Source organism: Falco rusticolus, chromosome 6 (genome assembly GCF_015220075.1).
Source record: "Falco rusticolus isolate bFalRus1 chromosome 6, bFalRus1.pri, whole genome shotgun sequence".
NCBI classification, from domain to species: domain Eukaryota; kingdom Metazoa; phylum Chordata; class Aves; order Falconiformes; family Falconidae; genus Falco; species Falco rusticolus.
In genome coordinates this window covers 11,650,381-11,675,241 of record NC_051192.1, presented here as the reverse complement: position 1 = coordinate 11,675,241, position 24,861 = coordinate 11,650,381, and the positions used below count along the sequence as shown (strand labels likewise).

Genomic DNA, 24,861 nt, shown 5'->3' with positions numbered 1-24,861 from the left:
GCACCCACTGGCCCTCCTCCTCTAGTTCTAGTTAGGAATGGCCATTCCCCCAGCACAACATAATTAATCTCCGTTTCTGCAAACGCTGTGCCAGAGTAATTTTCTTCTAGTTCTCCAGAACCCCAGCCAGGGGTGTCCCCCTTTCAATGCCAGGTGTATTTCCCAGATTCTAAACCAGCTATAGCTTTTCCATCTGCAAGTTTATAAACACCAGAGCACCCGCTCAGTGAATCTGTCTGAATCAACCCGTGCCCAAGAACTCTGGACTCACCTGGTCCTTTGATTGCCAGCAGTTGAGTGTTGGTAACGGGTTTACCCTGAAGGATCACCAGCCTCAGATTGGAGTTCTCGTGTCCTAGAGTCCCATCTGGGCTGCCAAGTTCTGTTAATGAATTTCCACAAGTCGAATAGGTTTCTCTAGGCTTGTTTTAAGCACAACTCAGAGTTGGGCATCACCTCAATGAGTGGCAACTCGAAGTTTTTAATTTTACGTCTTTAAGGTTTCTTAAAACAATTACATAATCCCTAAAGTCCAATCATAAGAGTCCACCTAAAGTTTCATCATCTTTTTGATTCTTCTGTTCTTCTTGGTCAGCTGGAAAGTACTTTGAGTCCTCATGCATCGGCTGATCCTCATCATTCAATCCAACTGTCGACCGGGCAGATCATGCTGTTCTCTTCTTGACTCAAAATCATCAAAGTCATTATATCTTACAATAATCATTTGACAGGCTTATTTGATTATTACTGTTCAACATACACATTTATTTTCACCTACTGATGAACGTAGTTGAAGGCTAAATCAATCATGGAAAGAGTCATACAACGGACTTGGTTATGTTGTTACTGCTGTGCCTGTGTTTTCACTGCTGCTAACAATTGATCTTACTATTTTAACCTACACGATACTGCTGTTAATCTATGATTAACCCTTAACAAAGCATTTCCTTAAATACCTTGTATCATATAATATAACCTGTAGAAGGAAATGGAATACATAGCACCTATCCACTATATAATTTATACTTCTATTTGTGTGCATTTTTAGAAGAGGAAAGACATTTCTGAAGGAAGTTCTAGCGTATTTTGGGGACCGTCATTGCATGAAGGATTAAAATTTAATGATAAAGGAGAGAGGTAGAAATTTGCAGTAATCTCTGCGGAGAAGGCGGCATTATGGTTTATGCATTTGTTTTATCCTGTCTCACGCCCTTTTCCCTGGGATTTGCTTGAGGTCTGAGTTTTCATATGTAAATAGATTTGTCTTGTCTCCAGTGCTTTATGTGGTTACACAATAGGACTTTTTCCACTTACAATAGCCAGTCATTCAAAAAGTCCTTCTGTTTTTGTTGCAAATGTAGGACTGTTCTAGGCTTTCAATGTAACTTCTCATTGAGAATTACTCTTTTCCATGCTTTCAAATGCAGTTGTGTATGGACAGAATACATCCATCAGTATTAGAGAAGCAAAGCATATCTCACTATTACTGTAGACATTAATTAATTTGTAAGAGCATCTGCTTAAATGTGTGCTGACTATGGAAATCTACACTACAATTTCTTTTGCAAATTAGAAGGGAGTTTGTACAGATGGGTTCATTCTCCAGGAACAGATCTCAATTCACCATGCCCATTCTTTCATTCTCGGAATTAAATGTTTCATTTGTAGGCAGTGATCATATTTTTCTTACAACTTAACTGTGTGTAACCCAATGTGTAAGTCCTTACAAGAAGCCTGTAGTAGATCTGAAGAAGTCCAGGCTGCCTTATTTATTTATAAGTCTTAAAGGCTTTTTAGTCCTACAGCCAAGGAATCTGTCTGATGGATTTTCATATTGCTGGCTTAGCAAGGCTGTTGCATGGGGTAGCAGGGAGTTGGAAGTGTGCAACCTGGAGAATAAAAGTAGAGGACGCAAACTTAATAAAAGATCAAGCCACCATCTTCCCAATGGATTCCTCAAGTAAGATCTTATATTTTCACAATATAGTATTGCTTGAACAGATGCTCATAGTTGAAAAACAAGTATGACGCAGTAGGAGCTGGCAGGTCTCCTAATTTAGGAAAGGTGGCTCGGCTTTGGTCTCTCAGAGCCAGGATGTCTGCCTGCCAGCGACAACATCTGTCAGGAGTGCCCGTCCAGCCCAATGGCTGGGGGAAGGACCAGATGACCTCTGGAGTTCACTCCTAGCTGATTCTGTGAAAACAAAACTGTTCCCATGGGTGGTGGCAAGAGGCAGCTGCCAGGTTAGGACAAAGAGCTGGGCCTTCAGGAGCAGCTGCTGCAAGGAGTTCTGGGGAGCCAGTGCTTTTTGGTACGACAGCATGAAATTACAGACGGCACCTTCCACCCTGCCATTGTAGTGAGGAAGGATCCGCACGCGAGGGCTTCCTGTTTTGCCATCCTCTGTCAGGACATACTGTAGAGGATTAAAAACACCTCCTGGAACTTTCTACCAAGGCGCCTCTGCAGCTGAACTAGATTAGCATCACCATGCTGGCATTTTTTAAAAATAAAAGCAGAGTAACAATGAGGGAAGGAAGACATGATCTGTACATGTTTCTGATGCTGTTTTATCAGGGACACAACTTTTTTGTTTTGTTTTGGTTTTTTTGAGCTGACACAATCTGTCCTGTTGTACAATAGTAAAACTGTTGTGAGGATAAGGTGCCTTTCTCCCCGGTGGCCTTTTCTTTCAGTGCAGGACTTTTTTGTGGTCAGAAGTGGCACAATTTCATGTATGGATATGGCAGAAAATGCACAGGCTGTTAAGAATAGGATGGACCCTTCCTACCTATCTACACATACACATTTAGATAAACTGCACAGTTCAGTTAAGCAGGAAAGTGTTTACAGGAAAGTTCACTTAAAATGAAAGGAGTGTAAAATAAAGTTTGAAGAGATTTGAGTTTTAATACAAACTAAGTCTTGCCATGGTTATGTAAAGAAACAAATGCCTACCATTGCGTTCAGCCACAGCAAAGTTAATTAAGTTAACTTGCTTTTCGTCTCTCTCAGGACAGAATGAGTAAGAGATGGATTGTGTTTTTCTATCTGTGCAACCTACCTGCCATTTCCACACTATTAAGTAGGAGACACGTCCTCATAGGGAAACTGAGATTCCTGTTGAAAAAATTAGTATGCTCAAAGTGATCCATTCACTTTTGCACCCTATCCTACAAAGTCGAAGTAATTTTTTCTGGTGCTGGTATGTGGCACTTTATTATGCACTGGATGCTCTCAATGGACAATGTTTTCTTCCTAGTTATTATTACTTTTGTGGCTTTTGATTTCTGGTGATCAAAAGAACGCTGTAGTCCTACTGAGAGAAAGAGATGCTATGTCTGCTGTAGCAAAGACATGATAAATCAGTGATATTCAAATATAAATAAATTATATTTAAATCATCATAAACCTAACCTTCAGGCTTTGAAGGTTAGAACCAAAGCTTTATACTGGAAGTGAAGTGAGAGACCAAAGAAGGGATCAAAGTTTAGGAGTGATGCATGTATGACAGCATCAGATAGGGCTACAGCATGCGTGGCAGGGCATCACTACAAAGGTACACCCACAAATGATTACAGAGTGAATTAGTAGTTCTGAGAAGAGAATGCAAGGCAAGTAGAAACACTTCTTTGTTGTTGAGATTTTGTTTTCTTGTTTAAATTTGTGCAATGTTACTGAATTCATTTACTGAAAAGATACCAATGGTTTGTAATATTTTAAAAAAAGATTTTTTATGCAAGACCTACCTGTGCTTTCTACCTCAAAGCCTCAAACTGTCAAATAAGATACCTTAATTTTCCTTTCAGATAGCTGAAAGTAAGATCAGTTAATAGGCCAGCTCCCTCCTCTCTAAGTTCTTTAATTTAATGTTTATTTTGGCACACAGCAGCTACAGTAACTTAAAATTCACGATAAAGGATTAATGATTTGCTGTCTATACCCCTAAAAGTCTTCAGAGATATATATAGTGTAGAAGTGTATGCCAGCAAAGGTCACAATTGAAGCTTCCCTTAACATAGCGAAGACTTTAAATATATCACCTTCAATATTCACATTCTCTGGCTCCTGGCATGTATGTTTCAATATCTGACATTCATGGTGTTGACTGAGTCCCAACAACCTGCAGCTGAGAGGACTTAATGCTTTTCATCTTTTTAAGCAGACGTGAACAAATTAATCCTCCCCCAAATCCTGTGATGGTGGAAGTACGGTCATTTTATGGAGCCACATATATGACTTGCTCAAGGTCGCAGCAGCAGTAGGTCTTAGAGCCAGGATTAGGATTCAGGTCTTAACTCAGGTTCCTGCTCCTCTGCTCAGATAGCTATGGCAGGCGCATAGGGACAACGGTTCTTTTGCCTAAAAATGTACTCAGAATTACAGTTAGAGATGATAAGAAATTATGGGGGTCATCTGGATTTATTTCTGCAGCAGCCAGCACATGTACAAACTATATGAGTTCACACTCGTGCTACTATGTAAGGAATTTAAACCTCATTTTTACCTAGGAAGTAAAAAAAACCCAAACCAACCCAAACAGTATCTATTATCCTAATGAATAGAAATTAAAACATCACTGACAGTATTTCCTAGCTGCTTTGCAGACCTGCCACTTATCTATACAGAGGTCAAAAGAGCTTTACAAATTTAGGGCAGCAGATTGTGTTTAGGAAAAAGATTTTACAAAGCTCCTCATGTTCAGATCTTCTTTCTAGTCACCTCAGTAATATAGTAAGCATTATTGGAAAGACTAAAGTCAGAACAGCATTATAAGAAAAGAAAACGGGAATCTTGCTATACACACCATCCTGCAAATTCTAACTGCAGCAACCTGGGTTTCTAATTAATTCAGCAACAAAATTCCTATTGATTTTTAGCAGCGGAGGAATGCATTCACTGTGTCTTCTGCCACATGAATTTCCTCTGAGGTCAGCGAGGCTACTCCGAATAATCCCAGCTTGCAGGACTGTTTATGTCTTAAACAAAGAGATGCTGTGCTAAAATAATTTGCATTTTGTAGCTTTCATGGTGCATATATTCAATTGACCTCGATACCAAGGCACCCAAACAAGTATTTTGTGACCTGTTTTCATCACCAACTTCACTCAAACATTTCTCCAAACTGAAAATGAATGTTAATTTTAAAAGCTTGAATTTGTGATTTCACAAAAATTAATCAAAGAATTCCTACTTAAGAGTGCTTTTATGTTCCTTCCAGTCTTGGAAACAACAGTGCTTTACTTTTCAACTCCAGATGGCACTGTGGTGCTTAACACTACCCAGCTGGGGGAGAGCTGATGAATTGCAAAAGCATGCAAGCTCCTGAAAAACAATGGCTTTCTTGTTTTATGAGAAATCAGCTGCTAATAGTTTTCCAGGGCAGATGTCCTATTTTACTTTCAGTACGGTGCAGACTGGGCTAACAAATGACAGTTTATATGCCCGAGATACAACTTGTCGTGGAAGAAAGGACTCGCTTGTCTGTACTTGGACGAGGTCACAGGGTAGTAGCCCTCGCCTCCACCCGCAAACCCTAATGCAACGCACACTATTGCAGACTGAAGGGAGCAGCTCTGCTCTTCTACAGCTCTTCCTATTCACAGTGACTAATTCTAGCTCTGTACAACTGGTAATTATGTGTATAAAGGTGTACTTTCAAGGATGGCAAGCAAACCATTGAAAAAGTAATGAGATGATCATTAATTTTTCTAGGGAAACCCATAGACTTGACTGTTTAGCAGACATCATTTGCCACTTCACGTTATCACTTAAGACTATTACAAAAATGTCTACAATAAATAATATTCTTCCTTCATGTTCACCCTTTGAAAACATAGGAGTAGGACATTCAGGTATTTGCTTAATCACACACTCATACTCATCTATACTGCATCTTTTCTTGCATATTAATTTTTCTTGAGGTTCTATCCCCTTAGTTTTTATAGCCTTCTCAACTCCTAATTTTGTAGAAGTCTGCCTGACACACCAACATTCTCTGTTAACCCTTCCTATCTTATACTCTTAATTCTCCAATTTTATATAGAGTGATTTCTAAATACTTGTTACCTGACCTATGGACCCAGTTAAAAGTTCCCAGCTCCCACTGTGCAATCACTAAACCATTGCTCAACCCAAGTCTGAATTAACGTCACTGTTTTTTCTCTGCATTTCATCCAACAGAATTCTGGAATTTGCTCCATAGGCCCACAAATTTCCCATAGGCCACAATCTGCCTTTTGATACCAAGCAAAACTCAAAGAGTTTACATGGGTTCATTTGCAGGCTGTTATAGTTTTAACCCAAGTAAATCCTTTCCCGCAAGTTGATGAAGCAACTGAAGATACATAGAAAGGGAAGGCTGCTTGTCGTAACTCTTCCATCGCAGATAACTATTTCAATTACAAAGAGTCTATGAAAGAAGAGGAGCTCAAAAGACAAAAAGGAATAAAACTGAGAGATGACTTCTAAGCAGGCAAGACCTTAAATAGTCTCAGTTCTCTCTGCAGCACCGTACAGGACCCTTTTCCAAAGGCATCAAAAATGCACTCACATGTGTTCCCCCAGGCAGAGGGCATCCTTAAGTTCCCCCTAGATTTATGAAACATTAGTGTATTTATTTGTCACATTAGTTCTGGTAAATTAGTAGCCCTAAAACCACACAAGGCAGAACGTGCTACATTACTAGACAATAAGGATGCCTCTGAAGATTGAAAACCTGCACAGCTGCTTTCATTCCACAGCTCTGTAGCTCTTAATTTTCTTCTCCATCCTCAAAGTTGCCTAAGGACAGTGGTGGCTGCTGACAGCATTACAGAGCACGTAACTGATACATTATTGCCATATATGACACAATAGATAAGCCTACTTCTTTCAGAATGTGTTTGTGTCCATGCTAGGTCTTTGAATAAAAGTCAGAAAATGTCCTGAAGTAAATTTTTAAAAATTAAACTTTAAGAAAACTGTCCCCAAACAAATTTATATACATTGTATTTACATTTTTGCTGCTGACTAGGTAATAAATATTACATCACATGTCATGCAGAAACTTCCCCTTGCATTAGTCACTTACACGTGATCTACTCAGCCTTGAGCCTGAAACCAGTGCCAGAGCAGACAAGGGAGAAATCTTTTGTGTATAACCATGATACATATGATTAATTAAAAAAAAATAAATATATCTAACCTAAGAGGAACAAACCAAAGCATGGTTGTTACATTGTTAGAAAAACAAAATTGGTAGTAGGAAGAATACGTTTCCTGATGACTGACATAGAGAGCCGGGCAGGGGGGTTGGCCCTGGCTGGATGCCAGGTGCCCACCACAGCCGCTCCATCACTCCCCTCAGCCAGACAGCGGAGAGAAAATACAACTAAAAGCTTGTGGGGCGAGACAAGGTCAAGGAGAGATCACTCACCGATTACCATCATAGGCAAAGCAGACCCAGCTTGGGGAAATTAATTTATTACCATTCAAATCAGAATAGGATAATGAGAAATAAAATCAACTCTTAAACACACCTTCCCCCCCCACTCCTCCCTTCTTCCCAGGCTTAACTTCACTTGTGATTTTCTCTGCCTCCTCCCCAACAGCAGCGCAGGGACGGGGAATGGGGGGCTGTGGTCAGTTCATCACACGTTGTCTCTGCTGCTCCTTCCTCTTCACACTCCTCCCAGCCTGGGGTCCCTCCCATGGGAGACAGGCCTCCATGATCTTCAACACGAGTCCTTCCCACAGGCTGCAGCTCTTCATGAACCGCTCCAGCGTGGGTCCCTCCCATGGGATGCAGCCCTTCATGCACACTCTGCCCCAGCGTGGGTCCTCACGGGGTCACAGCCCAGCCAGCAAACCTGCCCCGGCCTGGGCTCATCACTCTGCCAGGCCACAGGCCCTGCCAGGAGCTGCTCCAGCACGGGCTGCCCACGGGGTCACAGCCTCCTGTGGGCATCCCCCTGCTCCGGCGTGGGGTCCCCACGGGCTGCAGGTGGGATCTGCTCCTCCGTGGGCTCCAGGGGCTGAGGGGACAGCCTGCCTCAGCGTAGGCTTCACCACGGGCTGGGGGGGAACCTCTGCTCCAGGCCTGGAGTCCCTCCTGCTGCTCCCTCTGCACTGACCTTGGTGTCTGTAGAGCTGCTCTCACATATTCTCACTCCTCTCTGTAGCAGTCACCCAGTCACACTGCAACATCTTCCGCTTCTGAAATGTTATCCCAGAGGTGCTACAGCCGTGGCTGATGGGCTCAGCCTTGGCCAGTGGCAGATCCATCCTGGAGCTGGCTGGTATGGGCTCCATCGGACATGGGGGCAGCTTCTGGCAGCTTCTCACAGACACCACCCCTGTAGCCTCACCACTACCAAAACCTGGCCGTACAAAATCAATACAAGAGTGGTGAGAATCTTTATCAGCTGCAATGCTGAGGTTGCACCAAGATGAACAGAGAACTGGGTAAAAGCCAGATGACAGCTACAATAATAAACAGGGTTTGGCTCAGCAGGCATCAGCATTTTCCTAGTACATATTCTTCTGCCATCCTGTCTGCTCCAGCACAGCTTCATTCCCTCTTAAACTAAAGGCAGAAAGTGAAGGAGGAAAATGAAAGCAAGCCAGACCAGCATCCCTGAAACTTTTCTAAAAGCTACTGCTGTTTGCCTTTGCACCTTCTCAAACTGCAGCCTCTATTTCAGTGCTGTGTACTGCTGTTTTGGGAGGAAGGTGAGCAGTACTCAAAGCACCTTTGGCAACATAGTTTTTCAAAAAGCTTTTGAGGGTGGTGTATATCCCCAAATCTGATTATGTAAAGCAAAGTATGTTCTAGGTACCGTGTTGCCAAAGCTGCTGCTCAGCGAGCAACAGCACACCTACACTTAATTGGCCACTGATTCACACCAGTAGCAAGGTGGATCCCTCATACACCTTCACAACTATGTGCTTGCTGGGGGAGTTGGAGTGTTAAACTGTCTCAAGTACTTAAAGAGGAAGCAGTCTGCATTTTTTGCCCACTTTACATGCTCAGAAAGATGTGAAGTGTAACGCAAATGGTACATGAGTGGGTGGTATAAGCCTCTGACCTATTAAAACTGGATCAGCAAATACCTGCTTTCCTAACTCACCGTGGCAGGGACAGTTGCATCAGACAAATGTGATGTCTTCTGTGGTCATAAGCTAGACATACTCTAAACCTGTTTGGAATTAACTTGAAGATGTTGCAAAATGTTATTTGATGCATTTTGCAAAACACAGATAGGAGACTGCATCTGAGGAAAACGAAGAACGGAAGTGGTACCTATAGATAGTACAGCCTTCCAGAACTGAAGCAGAAGAATTAAACATTGAATGGAACATAACAGAAACTGGTCTGCACAAAAGAAGTTGGTTTGTGCCCCAATTACTGTCTTGCAGAAACTGATGCTGTCAGTTCCTTTGTGGGCCATCTAGCCCTCCCTTTGCTGGGAAAAAAGGTACAGAACTTCTATAAATGTTTCTTCACTAATTTAGGCCTAAACATGTTTTTGTATTGTTTTGTTTTGTTTTAACAGGTCCTACTCTATTGCTGAGCAGCCTCATACTTCACTTTTTGCTTCCACTAAACCTGCTGCCAGATGAGGGCGGGGTTGCGGGGGATGTGGCTTAAAAAATGCCGAAGAAGCAGTATCCCAAACAACCGTGTATGCTGGGGATCTGAGTCCTTTCACTCTTTTCAGCTTTCAGAACAAAGCAGCAGCATTTATGAGATCACATGAAATCTCAAGCCAGTTAAAACTATAGTTCCTAGAGATTACTCTAGAACTAGATACTTTATTATTTTGGATTGTTTACATAGACATTCCAGAGAATGCAACCTAGTTTTCCCACTGTAGTTTTACTCTGAAATACTTGCCTTTTCTCTAATAAACTGTTTGCACATGTTCACTTCTATCTTTGAAAATCTGTTTTTGTGGAAATATAAATTTTAGCTTTTACATTTTTCCACTAACTCCCTTCCTTCCGCTTAAGGGAACAATTCATCCTCCTCTTTCTGCCAAAATTCAGTGACTGGTAGCAGTGCTGAATTTTTTTAAGTATATCTTTTTTGTTACAGCCATAGCTATGCAGCCAGATTTATAAAGCTATTAGCATAGTGGCACATTCAGATTTTTTAATGGAAAAATAAGCTAAGGCTGAAGTTCTATGGCTCACCACATGAAGAGCCAAACTTCCAAAGGTTCTCATTTTAACTTATCCTAAAACTGTCTACATTCACTACTAATGCAAGATTTTGTTATCTATCACCTTCTTTATCACTATGAAAATAGTGTCTTTGGAGCCTGCTGGTACAGATCATTCTTCAAAAAACAATGATCACGTTGTTGGTTTTTCTTTAGATCCAGGCTGATGTTTCAAACATCCCATCCCGTTTTCTGGAACAAGTAGACCACACCATTTTCGAAAATTAATCCAAAGAAGATGGCCAACCAAGGGAGCATTCGATTCAAGTTCAATGTAACTGAAAAAGAAAACAGAACAAATTTATCACTTACCATTTAAGAAGATCATAGAAAGCATGTGAGAATTCACATTAATTTGTATGTATAAGAAATCGCACAAATTATTAAAAGTCTGCTTCCATGCCATGCATAAAATTAACATGAAATTTTAATTTTCCAGACACACAAAGAATTCTATTTTATGTTTCAATGACCCATAATGAATTGTCTCAAATTCTAACTGATGGATCTGATGGATACAATACAGCATATACTAAGAGATTACGGTGAGATAAGAGGTGCTTTTTCTTAATAGTGGTTTGTTTCATTCACTTTCTATTAGTCTAAATAAGACAGTTTTAAGCTAGAGCTATTTCAGTCACATATCTGATACCAATTAAAAATGTAACAGCAATAATAATGACTTCTCTAACAGCTGCACTCTCACATTCTATACAACTGATGTAGTAATAAAAAGCAAAAACGTACCTCTAATTGCCTGAGAATTTGATATCAAGACAAATACTTTTATAAACGCAAGGCACAAAGGAGTGTAGTCATGTTCCCAAATAACAGCTGGAATTAGCAAAAGCTTTCCATAGCTGGACAACAGCAGTGCTTTGAGAAGTAAAATGAAGTCAGACTTTGTTTTCAGCATCTCAGGTCTCATCCACCATAAGGTAATAAAAATGCCAACCAAAAATGAAGTTTGTTCTAAGAGAAAATAAGAGGAGTGGGAAACAGAGAATAAAGAACCAAAATCAAGTCCTTTTTTGGATGAATTTCAGTGAAATGGCATGTCCCAAATGCAACTGAGCCACCACTACTTAAAAAACGTATGCAAATATGAACATGTCCTCCATCTCCTGTGTTCATTTTAATAGGCAAATATTACTATTACTTAAACTAATTCAGTATCAGAATAATTCTATCACAGAATTCTATCTGTAGGTTTGTCATACTCATTATTTCTGATACGATATAGCACAGGAAGATTAGCATAAGAACCTCTTTACTGTTCCTTTTTAACAAAAGGAGATTTTTCTTCCAACTGGCTTTTAGCCTGTAAAAAAAGTCAATACTTGCCGCCTTTGAAAAGGTTACCAGCAATGAACCCTTGCTATCCAGCATGAGAAAGAACACTAAGGTAAAAGTATCATTGAGCTATTAGACTTTTTTTGACACTGTATCCCTGTGTAACACTGAAATCAATGCAGATGTCAAAGCAACTCTCACCACACCTGTAATAGATGAATTACTACTGAAAAATGAGTTCCAACGTTTTTACTGACATGTTATGAAAACCTGCTTAGAGCAACATCAGAAAAATCAATGACTGAAGTTAAACTCCAAATATCTTGGGGAAATACCAGTTTTAGTCTGAGGGCTTGATTTAAACACTATTATGAGGAAAAACTATGAGAATGAAAGTATGTCGTGGTTTAACCCTGGCCAGCAACCCAGCACCACGCAGCCACTCGCTCACTGCCTGTCACCCAGAGGGATGGGGAGGAGAATCGGAAAGGTATGTGAAACTCAAGGGTTGAGATCAGAACAATTTAATAGGTAAAGCAAAACCCACACACACAAGCAAAGCAAAGCAAGGAATTAATTCACCACTTCCTATGGGCAGGCTGGTGCTTGGCCATCCCCGGGGAAGCCAGGCTCCATCACGTGTAACGGTTATTCAGGAAGACAAACACCATAATGCCAAATGTTGTGTGTAGTGTGTGTCGTCCGTGTCGCGCCCCCCCCTTTCCTTCTTCTTCCCCCAGTTTATACACTCAGCATGACGTCATATGGTATGGAACATCCCTTTGGCAGCCAGTTTAAAATTCAGGTCACCCGTCCTAACTGTGTCCCTCCCAGTCTCTTGTGCCCCTCCAGCCCTCTGGCTGGCAGGGCCAAAGAAACCGAAAAGTTGTGGACTTAGTAGAAACATCACCCAGCAACAACTGAAAACATCAGTGCGGTGATCAACATTGTTCTCACATCAGAGCCAAACACAGCACTGTACTAGCTAAGAGAAAGTTAACTCCATCCCAGCCAAAACCAGGACAAAGTATTAACCAAAAACCTGCCTTCAAATGTAGTCTTGGAGCACAGAAGTATTTACTTTTTACCAGTGATGACACTGCTCTGTATTTTTGTGTATTCATTTAAAAACCCCAGATACAGCTATTCCCAATTTTTGTTTACTTCTGTAAGGATCACCCTTAATGTTGTATCACCTTAATGAATAATGAACCTTGAAGTCAACGTGAAATATGGAATAAGGCTGAGCTCTACACTGGTCTTCAAATCATGTAAATTAATTCAGACGAAGATTTCTGAATATTGCCACTTTTCAATGTTTTGATATATAATGCTGATCATACAAGTCTGCACTGCAATCAGGATCAAAATATGCATTTGCATTAAATGAAGGCAAATTAGAGAGCATGCGTATAATCATTTAACCATACTGAGTTGCACATGACATCTATTTCTGTGTTAGTTGTTGCAATATAGACTTGTTGAAAAACTTGTGAAGTTATTCAATACTTAAAGAGTAGATAGTGACGTGAACTAATCATCAATCTTACCTAAAGAAGCTATACCAAACATTCTATAAAAATCCCATTCTTTGGCATATCTGATTAAGTCATCTGGATCTGTACTTTGGCTTGAATCCTGTAGCTGCAACCACCTGAGATAAGCTTCACAGAGCAAACAGAATACACAGAGCTTCCCATGAATCTGGTCAATGAAAGAATAATAAAAGCATTAGTATGAAATTGGTATTTAAAATAAATTTCAACATCTCTACACAAACAAGCTCTGTAGGTTTATTATTTTTGTTTAGAAATATAAGCAAATTACTTCTGTTGAACCACTAGTACATCATCCTTTTAACATCAGTTAACATGACAGGCAAATTTGAGGGTGTAGAAAACTCCCATGAACAGTTCCATACAGAAAAAGCTATAGAACTGTGGGTTCTAAAGACTACCCTACGCTTTTTTGAAATTGGTAAGTCTGCCTCAGTTAGGAATATAAAAACAAAATTGTGCCATAGCTAGAAGAATTATACTATCAAGAATTTAAATTTAAGGGCAACTACTCCATTCAGCGAACTTGTTTAAATAGCCTTGTTTCTTTTTTACCCTGGGACAATCTCGATTAGAAGAAACTGGTAGCATAGTTATACTAAAAACATTTCTTAGCTCAGATAAGGGTGAGGTACCAAAAATAAATGGAGCAATATAACCAAACAACTGAAGTGACTGCAAAAATGATGTCATGAGGGCCCACAGTTAACGTGTTTCCACATTAAATAGTCTATAAGCTTGTGTGTGTGGTGAATAAATTCTGATTTTACACAGATTTAAATAAACCAATGCAATTTCTGTGTGTGGATCATACTTTTTCCATTAAGAGACTAGTTCTGCCAATTGCACACACATGCACAGGTCAAGCCAGCTTAAAATTCAACTCAATTTATTTGAATACATGAAATTACCACAGACGGAATAGCTCTTCCAGAAGCCTCATGGAAAACATCATTACCAGTCTTCAGAAGCATTGACTTAATTCAAAATCTTTAGTCAGATTTATGCTTGAAAGATGAGGCGACTATATTTATCTACATTGCTTAACACTGGACTGGCCAAGAGGTGTTAACATGAACACAACATACACTTTGGCTTGGATAGTTTGCTCTAGATTATCTTCCCTCTCCTGGGAAATCAATCCTTAAAGTAATAATATGCAATTCTGTCAAAAAAGCTATGCCTTTACACTCCAGCTTGGCCAGCACAACCAAGTTGACCATGTAACTCTGCATCAACAACACTTTATATTACACTTTTGTAATATATATATATATATACATAATATAATGCTATAGTTTTGAGGACATGGTTAATTACTCACGAAGAAAGTAATGAGAAATTAGTACAGTAGGTTTAGTTGGTATTATTACTATGGTATGTTATACTACTATAGCTCATTTTGGAAAAGAATTGTTTCTAACAGAAACATAATTTGGAAATTAATTAGAAATCAGATCTTTCTCTTCCAATGTAATTTAGCACATCACCCTTTTAACATCATTTAACATGACAGGCAAATTAGACAGTGTAGAGGACTGCATGAACAGTTCCATACAGTTCCTTCTCTTCTCTTTAACATGTAAGATAGCTGCTGTGTTTGCTGGTACTGTGGCATCACCACCGTGAAGACAGTAATTTTCTTAGTAGCAGCTGGAGTTTGAGATTTCATGTGTTCTGATCATGATATAACTGGTTCAGCTTGCTGGAACTGGTGAAAGGACAGGAGAAGAACAGTCTCTACAACTATTACAATCGACTTACCAAATCTAAGTATACCTTTAACCAAGTCACAGGGTAGGGGCGTAGCAACTTACATTTATCTTCGTATTGAAAAGAATGTGCCTGTATGCTTGTGCTTTACATAAAATAGCATTAATCAGGACGATAACAGCATCATACTCAATGTATTTGTCCACAGGTTTCTGGCAGGATTTCTGAAAGTCATAAAATAACAAGAATTAGGAGGGGAGGGAAGACAGTTTATGAAACGTTCCTCTAATCTTAGCAAAACTGCATAAATCCGATCTAGCTGTTCAATTCTTACTAGTCTTTCCTTAACATAATCTTCCTTTTCAATAGGTTTTTAATTCATACAGAAAAAATGTTTCCCCCCTCCTTGACACTGCAATTGACACACAGACTTCCCTTATAAAACAAAGATACGTTATCAATTTTTACCAGCTTCAGATTAACACAAATAATAAACTATGCAAGGATGTACCTAGTTATCATTTTGTGCCCTACAGATGTAAAAAACCAAACCACCTTTCCAGGACTCAAGAAACGAACCAGTACCTTGTTAAAGTTTAACTTATCGTGGCTCATCTACTGGGTATTTTGAGAGGGGGTGTGTGTTGTATTTTTTTGAAAGAAAATTAATTTCATCTATCAATTCCTTCTTTTCAGAGATGCTTTATCCTCCTATTCTACCTTTTTCTTCCTTTCAAGAAGACAGTAAACTTTTTTTGCTGTTGCATTGTTCTTCCATATGGGTAGATTGTCCGGATGTTTCAACTAATTTTCCATTATTGAATGAACACCAATACATTCAGAACACTGATAAAGTAGTTTTCACAGAGAGGTATAACCAAAGAGTCAGAGGTTGCTACTGAACAGTAGTAAGACAGTAGATCATTACTTCCCCAATACATCAGCTGGTTCCTGCTGTGCCTCCTAGAGGTTATTTCGCCCAGACCACTGGGAACTGCTTGCCATCAACCCCCTTCAGACTTATTGACTTACCAGGATGGGTGATTGCTCCTTGACTTGAGTTAAATGAGAAGGGCTAACAAAACGCTACTATACTAAGTTTCAACAGGATGATTAAATAACAACGGTCTGCTAGATGAGCCTTTTGTTAAGACTTCATTCTAGCAGAGAACTGAGAAGGAGGAGCAGCTGATCACATCAACCACTTCAGCTCCAAAAAATGCACTTGCAGAAGCGTGCTCGCCTGCAGGTCAGCTTTCTCCAGCTGCAGATCCTCCAGTTCAGCTACTTGCTTCCTCCCAATGTGTCCTCAGCTAGTGCTGCTCCCCTGGGCCTTCACATTAGCTGCCGTGCTCCGAGCACAACAGTCATAGAAACAATCTCTATTTTCATTTTAATGAGTGCACAGCTGTGCACTGCCAGAAGAGAAATCTATGCATAGAGCTTTCTGAAATGCTGTAACAGTCAAAAATGCAGTATGAGACAACACACACCTACAGACAAACTCCCAGGAAGGAACAAAGCTTTTTTCTATTTTATAGGGATTCCTTGTGTCCAAAGTTAACTTTGCCTTGCTATTTGCCAGAATTATTATTGGAGTATCTGAGAATGCAAAATCTTACTGTCAAATTGACTTCAAAGTCCCAATATCCATACCAAGAAAAACATCCAAACAAATGTATAAATAGAATAGAGTATTTAGGACACATTGTCACCACTAATAACTCTCTCTTGGTCTAGCTCAAAAAAAAAACCAACCCAACAAACTCGCTTAATTTAGAAAAGAAAATACTGTATATAACAGTATGCAAGTTAGAGGCAATGAATTAAAAAACTGACTCAATTGTCAAACAGTTTTATAGGGTTAAAACTAAAGTGAGTGAGATGGAAGAAAGGACATAATTAACAGAAGACCACAGCTACAGGATTTAATAGAGTGAAATAGAAATTGCAACTTGAAGGCAATGTCTTGCTTAATTTCTTTCTACGGGGAAATCATGAACAGATATTCTTAGAGGTGGTAATTTATATATGTCAAATCTCTGGGTTGATGTAGCATAGGAAAACTGATTTTTTTTATAGGCTTATTCACACAAGCACATTCTTGAATACAATGGTGTCATGAAGGTTAGATGAATAATAGCCTACATACCCCAGGATTTCTGAAGGTCTCAAATTCTCCTGTAACAGAACATTTTTTAACCAGGGTCGAAAATCTTTCTGAGAAGAGTAATGAATGATCTTTTCAAGTGGAGGGTCCCAACCAAACAGCAACCAAAAAACTTGCAGTTAAGGGGTACTGAAAAAATTTCACTGCCAGCTGTCGTGAATTTTATACAATTAAAATATATCAGACCAACCCTCCAGGCAAAATCAACTATATAGAAACTCTACTGCAGATATCTAAGGAGACTGCTACAAATGAATACACAAATAGTGGCATCACCCGTAAGAATGAGTCTTCTGCTCTTGGCTTCTGGCAGCCACAACCGAATCTTCTGCAGCTGTGATGTTTAATTCAGTATTTCAGTACACCACCACCAAACATTTAAGAATCCTATTTCTCTTGTGTTACTTCAACAGTGAAAGAAAATATCCTATATCACAAAAAAGCAGCCAACTTCAAGGACTTTTCATACACAGACACACACGTCTAACTGTCTTCTAGAGCTGCATGTGAGTCCTGTTCTTAATATACACTATTTGACTCCTGACTGTATGAAGAAAACGTCCTCTGTGCTTATCCAGCCAGTGATCTAGCCAGCGTGAGTTCATTCAGGGACTCGTGAGACCTACAAACCACTAACGGCAAAAGCCTCACATATGCACTGCCATAGACTAATGCGACAAAATGAGATGACACTTGCTATACCGTGAGAACATTACAGAATTAATAAACCCTCTAGGATGAACCTCTAGGTTCTCCATACCTGCCTTTTTTGTTATTTTTTTCCAGCTGTACTACTAAAACATATGACACTAACCTTAAATGCCTAGGAAGCAAACTTGTGACTAGAGCCTGACTTAGGCAAAATCAATGCAAGCAAGGGTTAATACAGTTTAAGTACACATAGGTTTAACTAGATAGTTTTATCTAGTTAAAGTAATGTAACTTTATGGGCATCGATAATCACCAACTTTCAGAGAAGATCAGTACAAGCAGCTCAGCTATGGAGAACTGCTTGCATGCTTACTTTTAAGATTTTAGGCAGGCAGTTTACAGTGAACTATGGTGCTCATGTCTCATTCCCAATTGCAGTTCTGCACAACTGTAGACAACAACTGGTTCAGCATGACTGAAGAAGGCACATCTTTAACAAAACCGAGTTTTTTTCAACCTCCTTTGGGCTTTCTCGAAGAAATGCCTCAGTTATCATAACCAGTTTAAAATGACTGAAAAAAGCAACTAGATTTCTCTATGTTTTTAACCAGTTTTTAATTTCTTCCTTAAATATGTAACTGACAATCAGAAATAGGAAATCAGTGGTATCTTTCCTTGAAAAAATAGACGTTACTTTGATTAAAAGGTACTTTCAGATTATGTTGCAGAAGAGAAAGGTCAAGCTTAACACCATAAATTCTATTTATGCATCTTCTTCTAAACTGGTAAATTTAAGGAAAATTACAAATTATTGATAATGACACGCAAAAGTTCAATAGATACTGTGCAACCCTAAAAAAGGGTGTTGAATGTATTTCAATATTCTAATGAATTTAAATGGATATTAGTTTAGGAATTGTTTTACTGATCAAATATTTAGTAATATTTTACTATGCTTGTCTGTTGTTTAAAAAAAAAACAAACCACTTCCATTTTCATAATTTAGAAATTTGCTTAGTTACCTTAAAAACATTATTTAAGAAAATAAGCAAAGGCAGCTTTAAGAAAAAAATACTAAAAAGTTAGTACAACTATGTTCTTCACAGCATAGCGTATCAGATTCTTTCTCATCAAAGCAATTCAAAACAGTTAAGGAAAGTAACATGTTTTTAAGCATCTCAGTTGCATTAAATTAGACAAACTACTGAAATGTTAATTCTGACTGGATGTTTAGCAGCCTTTTATAAAACACTACTCAGAAGACATACCTCTTCTTTGTTCATCAAAGATACTCAGCTGCGAACACAGCACACAAACTTATGCCAAATACAATAAAGTGTACAAATATTTGAGGAAATACCTACTGTCACTGAAGGGCAAAGTTCCTAAAGTAAATGAACAATACTTTTTGAGGGTCTTCTCTCTAACATTAAAATGTAACTGAATTTTTAAGTAACAGTATTTTGTGATGGGGGTGGTGGAAGGTAAAAATGTTTTGAAGAGGAAGTCATAGGACGTGACAGAAAATAAAAATATATGTTAAATAACCAAGCTTCATCCTGAACTAAAAATACCATGAAAGCCACACCAGGAGTATGTTTGCACACCAGTAAAATAGCCTCATTTTAGTATTCCTTTCTCCAGGATTTGAAGTTTGGCAAAATTAAGCTATAATTTCTTGCTGGACTACAAATACAGCAAATTCTAACAGCATTTACATAGCTTCAACATGAACATAGGTCCATTTACGTAGGATCATAAAGCAAACTAACACACAGACCCATCATTTTGCAACAGTGCCCTTAATCCCAGTCGCACCCTTAAACAATAAAATGTAATTAGCTGTGCTGCTTTCAGGAATGGGTTTTTAATTAGGGATGCAGCTAAGTGTCATAATAAGCTGAAAAACAAAGCAGTGAAGTCTCAGATGCATTTCATTTCAGAAAACCAAAATTTAAAATACTGTTTTATAATTTTTCCTATATGATACATTTTTCAGTAGTGAGTTGTCTGTAGGCTGAGTTACGTAAACAAGAAAAATAATACAGTCTTTATTTTCTAGGATGATCTTTGTACTCTCGATTGATTCTTTACCTTACCGCATAAATGCTTTGTATTCAAAGCATTTACAGTCTCTCTGCCTTGCTACAATAAAAAAGCTTTTCAATTATTTTTTAATTGCAGAAAAGCTAAATGAAGTGTGCACTGCTGAGGCAATTTGGCTTTCTTATTACAAAACACGAGGGGGATCCTGACTGAGGCTCTACATATCGCAATCAGTAATTTCTTTCCCTTTGTAAAGGTCTGGAACAATTAATATTTTTTAAACTTTATTTTTAAACAAAATAACATATATGTAATTTAAAACCAAATAAAAAAATGTGCATGTTTTTCCTTCTTATTTTGAGTAAGTCAAGTTTGCTAATTTCTTTTTATATTCATTGCACTCTGACTGCAGTATTTAATCCAGGTTAGCTGAATGTGGGTTTTTCCCCCCTATAGCATTAAAAGTGGCAATGTTACCTGAACGGTATCTTTCGTTACTGTTGTCAATGGTTGGTTTATAACATATTCAGTGAAGATTTACTGTATTACTTACAGATCATTTACATTCTAAGGATCTCAAAATAATTAACAGAAACCTCCTCTGTAAAGAACGACCTACACTTACTTTTACCATCACTTCTGGTTTGGAATAGGGAAAAACACTAACATGTTCACAGCATAGGACTAGAACCAGACCCATGAGTTGCAAAGTGACCACCAGAAGTCACCCTTGAATGAGGCAATCCTAACATGCCTGCACACCGCACACACCCCACCCCACCACCCCAGGTACCGTGCTGAAGAAAAAGCATATTGAGCAGGTCTCCCTGAGGAGGTGTCTCCTCTCAATTCTATTATCCATTTTTAAGTACCTTTAAGTTCTTTTTAAGGAGCAATACTCCACCTGTCTCTTGTAATGGCACTTCCACAGCACAATATGTGCAGGATGAGCAAAAGGTTCATTCACTAAATGTGAATGTCAAGCAAGAAGAAACGCACAACATCAGAGGTCTGGGCTAGGCTTTTGCTGAAACTGGCCTTCATTAAACCAAACATTAAAAAGAAGTTAACAGAACTTGAAGAATTCTTGGCAGTTAACATCCAGAGCTCTTAACAAAAGACACAGCCTTTCTACCTCCAGCTTCATGTTACTCTATGGACTTTTATGTTTGATAGAAGAATGTTTCTTTAGTTTCTTCGATATCTGTTGCAAATTTATTTCCAGAGTGGACAGTAACACTTGGTCTTTAATGCTTGCCCACATTAAAATCACAACATGGAGCTCAAAGAAACTTTTAATTACCTTGAGAGCAACAACAAATGCTGCAGGAACTAAACTAAAGCAGCACCATGCATATTAGGCTGAATTTCCAAAACTGTACTTTAATACTGTGGGCTGGAAACATATGTTCCCTAATGGAAGCTTTTAATATTTGCCTCTGGAAAAAAAATCAATTCATCTCTTCAACAGATTAATAACAGAATACAAAATCGTGGTATTTTGCTTAGACATTCAAACTTAAGTCTTCCACCTGAAAATAACACCCAGATCAGGTTAAACACATCCTAAAAATAAATGTAAGACTAGATAGAAGACGCTGTTGGGAGAACTTAACTTCTTCAACCTCAAGATGATATTCCAAAGAGTGCTGAATGACAGGAACATCCTGAGAATGGCAAAGAACTTTTAAATGCAGATTTATTAACTCATCAAGGATAACTTTAAACTAGGATTAGGGCAAGTCTGTAGGTCAGTATAAAGCAGTGATGATTTTGGCAATGTTCTGCTTGTTCCTAATTTTCTGGGGCCCTTAATGTTGCATATTATACAGAACAAATATTGGGTTGATGGGGTTTTTTTCTCCTCATTGTGTCAGTATTTTCATGTACTACTTGAAAATGGGAATGAACACAAGTATCCTAAAGCTTTTTAACAAAAAAATTACCTAGACAATGTCCATTGGCCTCACTTTAAGTATCATCTATACAAACTTTCTACGTACCTTTCACTTTTTCTCTCTTAAGCTACAGAAGAGTAGCAGTAAGTACTCGGTGCTCTAATTCCACAAAGACAAATGAAAACTGCTCCCAGGCTGGGTGATCACACCTTCTAATCTTCACCTCAGACCACCAAAGTTTCTTAAATACCTTCATCTTTTTGTAAGTTTTTAGAGGCCTACATTCTTAAGTTTTATAAATACCTGATATAAATGATGTTTCATGCTGATAAGTGGAATCTTCGTATTTTCTGAAGTGGAGAAGACTTCTAAGCTATCATTATTTTCAGTTAAGATGATACATAATACTGACAAATGCATTATAATACTGCTCGTGAAAGATTATGAAGGGTATCAAATGACATTCTGTACTTGACTATTTTTTGCTGTCAGCAGCATGATGCTGACCAGCTTTTCAGGTCTCTGGCTAGAGTACAGCACTGCACTGCCTGCATGAAGTAGAATGCCTGCAGAGGGTCAGTGCAGTGACAAAACTATCCTTCCAGATTAAAAGGACGAAGTAAAACAAGAATTGCCTTATTAGAAACCCAAGAGGTCTTGGAGACAACGGCAGCACTTTCCTGCAATACACAGACAAAGCTGAATTCAAATCAGTTCAACAGAAGGAATCTTCTGATCTTGGCAATCTTCTAGCATTCTCATCTCCACTTCATAAACTATGAGCTAATGTGTTTCTTACTAACATGCTTCGTATTACTTGTTCCTCATGTGAACCACTCTGACTCTCAGGACTTCCTGGGTGGCCAAAAATAGAGAGAAAGGCTTAGAGGTGATATGATGTGCACCATGTAAGAGCAACTAGGACTTGGACTGAAGCTGAACCATGATAACACACAATTTAGAGGAAACAGACTGGTAGAAGCAAGTGAAAAATGGTACCGATCTGGACCTGCAGGAAGGAAGGTGGACAAAATTCCAGTTTGCTAGGAACATACGATTCTTTGACCTTTCTTTTACTCTGTTCTTTACTTTTTGTAAGAGTTTGGCATTTGTGATTAACACAGCAACTGCGCTGTAAATCTTTGATTCTACATGGGATGCCACAGCTCTGGAAGACTAGGATCTTCAGTCCTCAAATGGTTAAATGCTAAGAGGAATGAGTGCCATCTACTGGCGTCCAGTTTGCTTTAGAGATTATCACAGCCAAATTAATAACCAGAATTGGTAACCTGTGCTAAATAATTGATAAACTGTGCTAAATCTTATGTGATATGGCTGCACCCATAAGCCTTAAAACTTGTCTTTTTGTATCCAACTTGCCCTTGATTTCAAAGATGAGTTTGAAGCTCCACACGAAAGAGCTCAAAAGGAAACCATTCACCATTTTATCATGTATCTTTGATGATTACCATGTATCAATGATGAATTTTGACTACATGATTTGACTACCAATGATCTGATGTAGTTCATATGTATTACCAAACATGATACATCAACACAAAAAAGCAACTAAAGATCTATTTTTCCATGCAGCGTGCGTGTCTAAAGCCAGCAGAAATCAACTTCTATTACTTTGTCTTTCACCTAAGAAAACTGCTGATCTCTCCAGTTTTTGAAATGCCTACAGAGATTTTTGTGTACATTGTCAGCTGGTTTATGGTCTGCAGCAACAAGCCATTTTCACTGACTGCTGGGCTGGGAAAGGAGAAGGATGTGAATCAGCTCTTTCTACCATCATCAGTAGTTTATGTGTATCTTGTTTCCACAGCCTCTTCTTGATAACACAAGCTATGATCTAACATGTATGTCTTTCAGCTTGAGCTAACCCCTGTTTCTCCAAATATCAACTGACCATAGGCCTCAATGATCTGGTTGCCTATGATCTCTATTTTTGATCTAATAAATGCTAGAATTACTTAAAGTTATAAAGTCATAAAAGAATTCACCACAGGTTTCATACAAAACTCTCTGGTCATCTGTTATGCTTATAGCTTCATGGTTAGTAAATTAACTCATCTTCTATCAGTATTCTCAAAATGTTAAGGGCTAGAAAACTGGGGGAAACAACCACAAAGGAAGTTTGAATGATACACAAGTAGTTCCATACAAAATATTCAACAATTGGTTCAAGCACAAGATTTCTGCAATTTTGTAAGGGGCAGACAGGATGCTGTGAAACAAAATCACAGAAAAAATTAGTCAAGATGTATGATCTGCAAAATCCCGCCCACACTGAAATATAGGCTGCTAAGTAATCCAATTTCTCACACATTGAAAAAGTAAAAACTAACCACTGGAGACAAGTCTAAATAAACCCTATTAAAAATTGAAAACAGTAATTTAAAAATAGTTGAAAACATTTCTTAAAAAGGTTTTTTTTTTTCTGCAGCTATGAAATCTCCAAAAAAACATAGGAGACATTAAATTTATTTTAACACTACGAAAAGACAGTGTGAAAAAAATGAACTCTGAGAGACAGAGTGGGAAGGGAGAGCAGCGAACAACCCAGAACATGTGGGTACCATTATGGAAAGCACAGCCGCTGTAGGTGGGTAAGCAACGCACGAGTCCTCGCCCGTACCCCGAATAATACTCAGTCAGCGCCTGACAGTGAGGTCCAGCTGTCTCCCAGCTGCAGTGAGGCTGTCTAACCACGGAGCCTCCCTCAGCTCTGCCTTCCAGCGAGGAAAAGACAGAGGAAAAGGCAGAGCACAGCAGCAGGCCCGCGTGCAGGCGCGCAGCGGCCACCCAGGCCAGCGCTACAGTGCCGGTGCCCTGCAGGAACCGGAGGAAACGGCGGTAGGCAGCAGGGACTACGGAAACTCTACACCCAGCTCCACGGAAAGCGTCAGGGCCCGACCCGGCGGCAGCGGGGAAGCTTCAGCCCCGCGGGGCCGGCGCAGGGCCGCGGCGAGCCAGGCTAGGCCGCACCGGGGCGCCCGCGCGCAGGCGGGCACGGCAGCACGTGCCGCCGCCTGCTGACGTCGAGGCCTCCCCCTCGCTCCCCTCCCCTTCCCTCCGGCCTCCCTCGCCCGCCACCGACGACTCACGCAGATGGAGATGCGGAGCACCCCGCGCTGGTAGTCCCGGTACAGCTCCGCCGCCTCCCTGCTGCACTCGATGCATCGGTAGGCGCCGACGGCCGCCATGGCAGGTGAGAGCACGCGCCGGCCTGTCAGCGCCTCAGACAGCCTCGCTTCCGCGTTCGGGGCGGAGCCGGGCCGCGGTGCGCTCTGGGAGTTGTGTTTTTTTGCTGCAGCCGGCGGCA

The 24,861-nt window shown here is 39.6% G+C and overlaps 2 protein-coding genes across 5 annotated transcripts in view; one reads left to right on the top strand and one right to left on the bottom strand.

The window, feature by feature from the left end:
- The window catches only part of FAM89A (family with sequence similarity 89 member A), a 28,665-nt gene extending 18,195 nt beyond the window's left edge, over nt 1-10,470 (top strand). Inside the window, exon 3 of one of the 2 annotated variants that reach the window (XR_005104805.1) lies at nt 10,363-10,470. The gene's annotated coding sequence lies outside the window, so the exon portion shown is untranslated. Of the gene's footprint in view, nt 1-9,537; nt 9,911-10,362 lie in introns of those variants that run through there. The other variant, XR_005104804.1, reaches the window with a different exon arrangement.
- Nucleotides 462-24,798, bottom strand: ARV1 (ARV1 homolog, fatty acid homeostasis modulator). Of its 3 annotated transcripts, XM_037391187.1 has the most exons (6): nt 24,644-24,731; nt 21,837-22,388; nt 14,873-14,992; nt 13,050-13,203; nt 10,954-11,178; nt 462-10,484 (listed from the first exon to the last, which is right to left on the bottom strand). In XM_037391187.1, the coding sequence occupies exons 2-6, from the start codon at nt 21,951-21,953 to the stop codon at nt 10,378-10,380; spliced, it is 723 nt and encodes a 240-aa protein (XP_037247084.1). In that variant the 5' UTR covers nt 21,954-22,388; nt 24,644-24,731; the 3' UTR covers nt 462-10,377. The 3 variants fall into 3 exon arrangements, with proteins under 3 accessions (XP_037247084.1, XP_037247085.1, XP_037247086.1); XM_037391188.1 differs by lacking the exon at nt 21,837-22,388 and having other exon boundaries at nt 24,644-24,798; XM_037391189.1 differs by lacking the exons at nt 21,837-22,388; nt 24,644-24,731 and adding an exon at nt 18,858-19,942.
- Between the last annotated feature and the right edge of the window lie 63 nt (nt 24,799-24,861).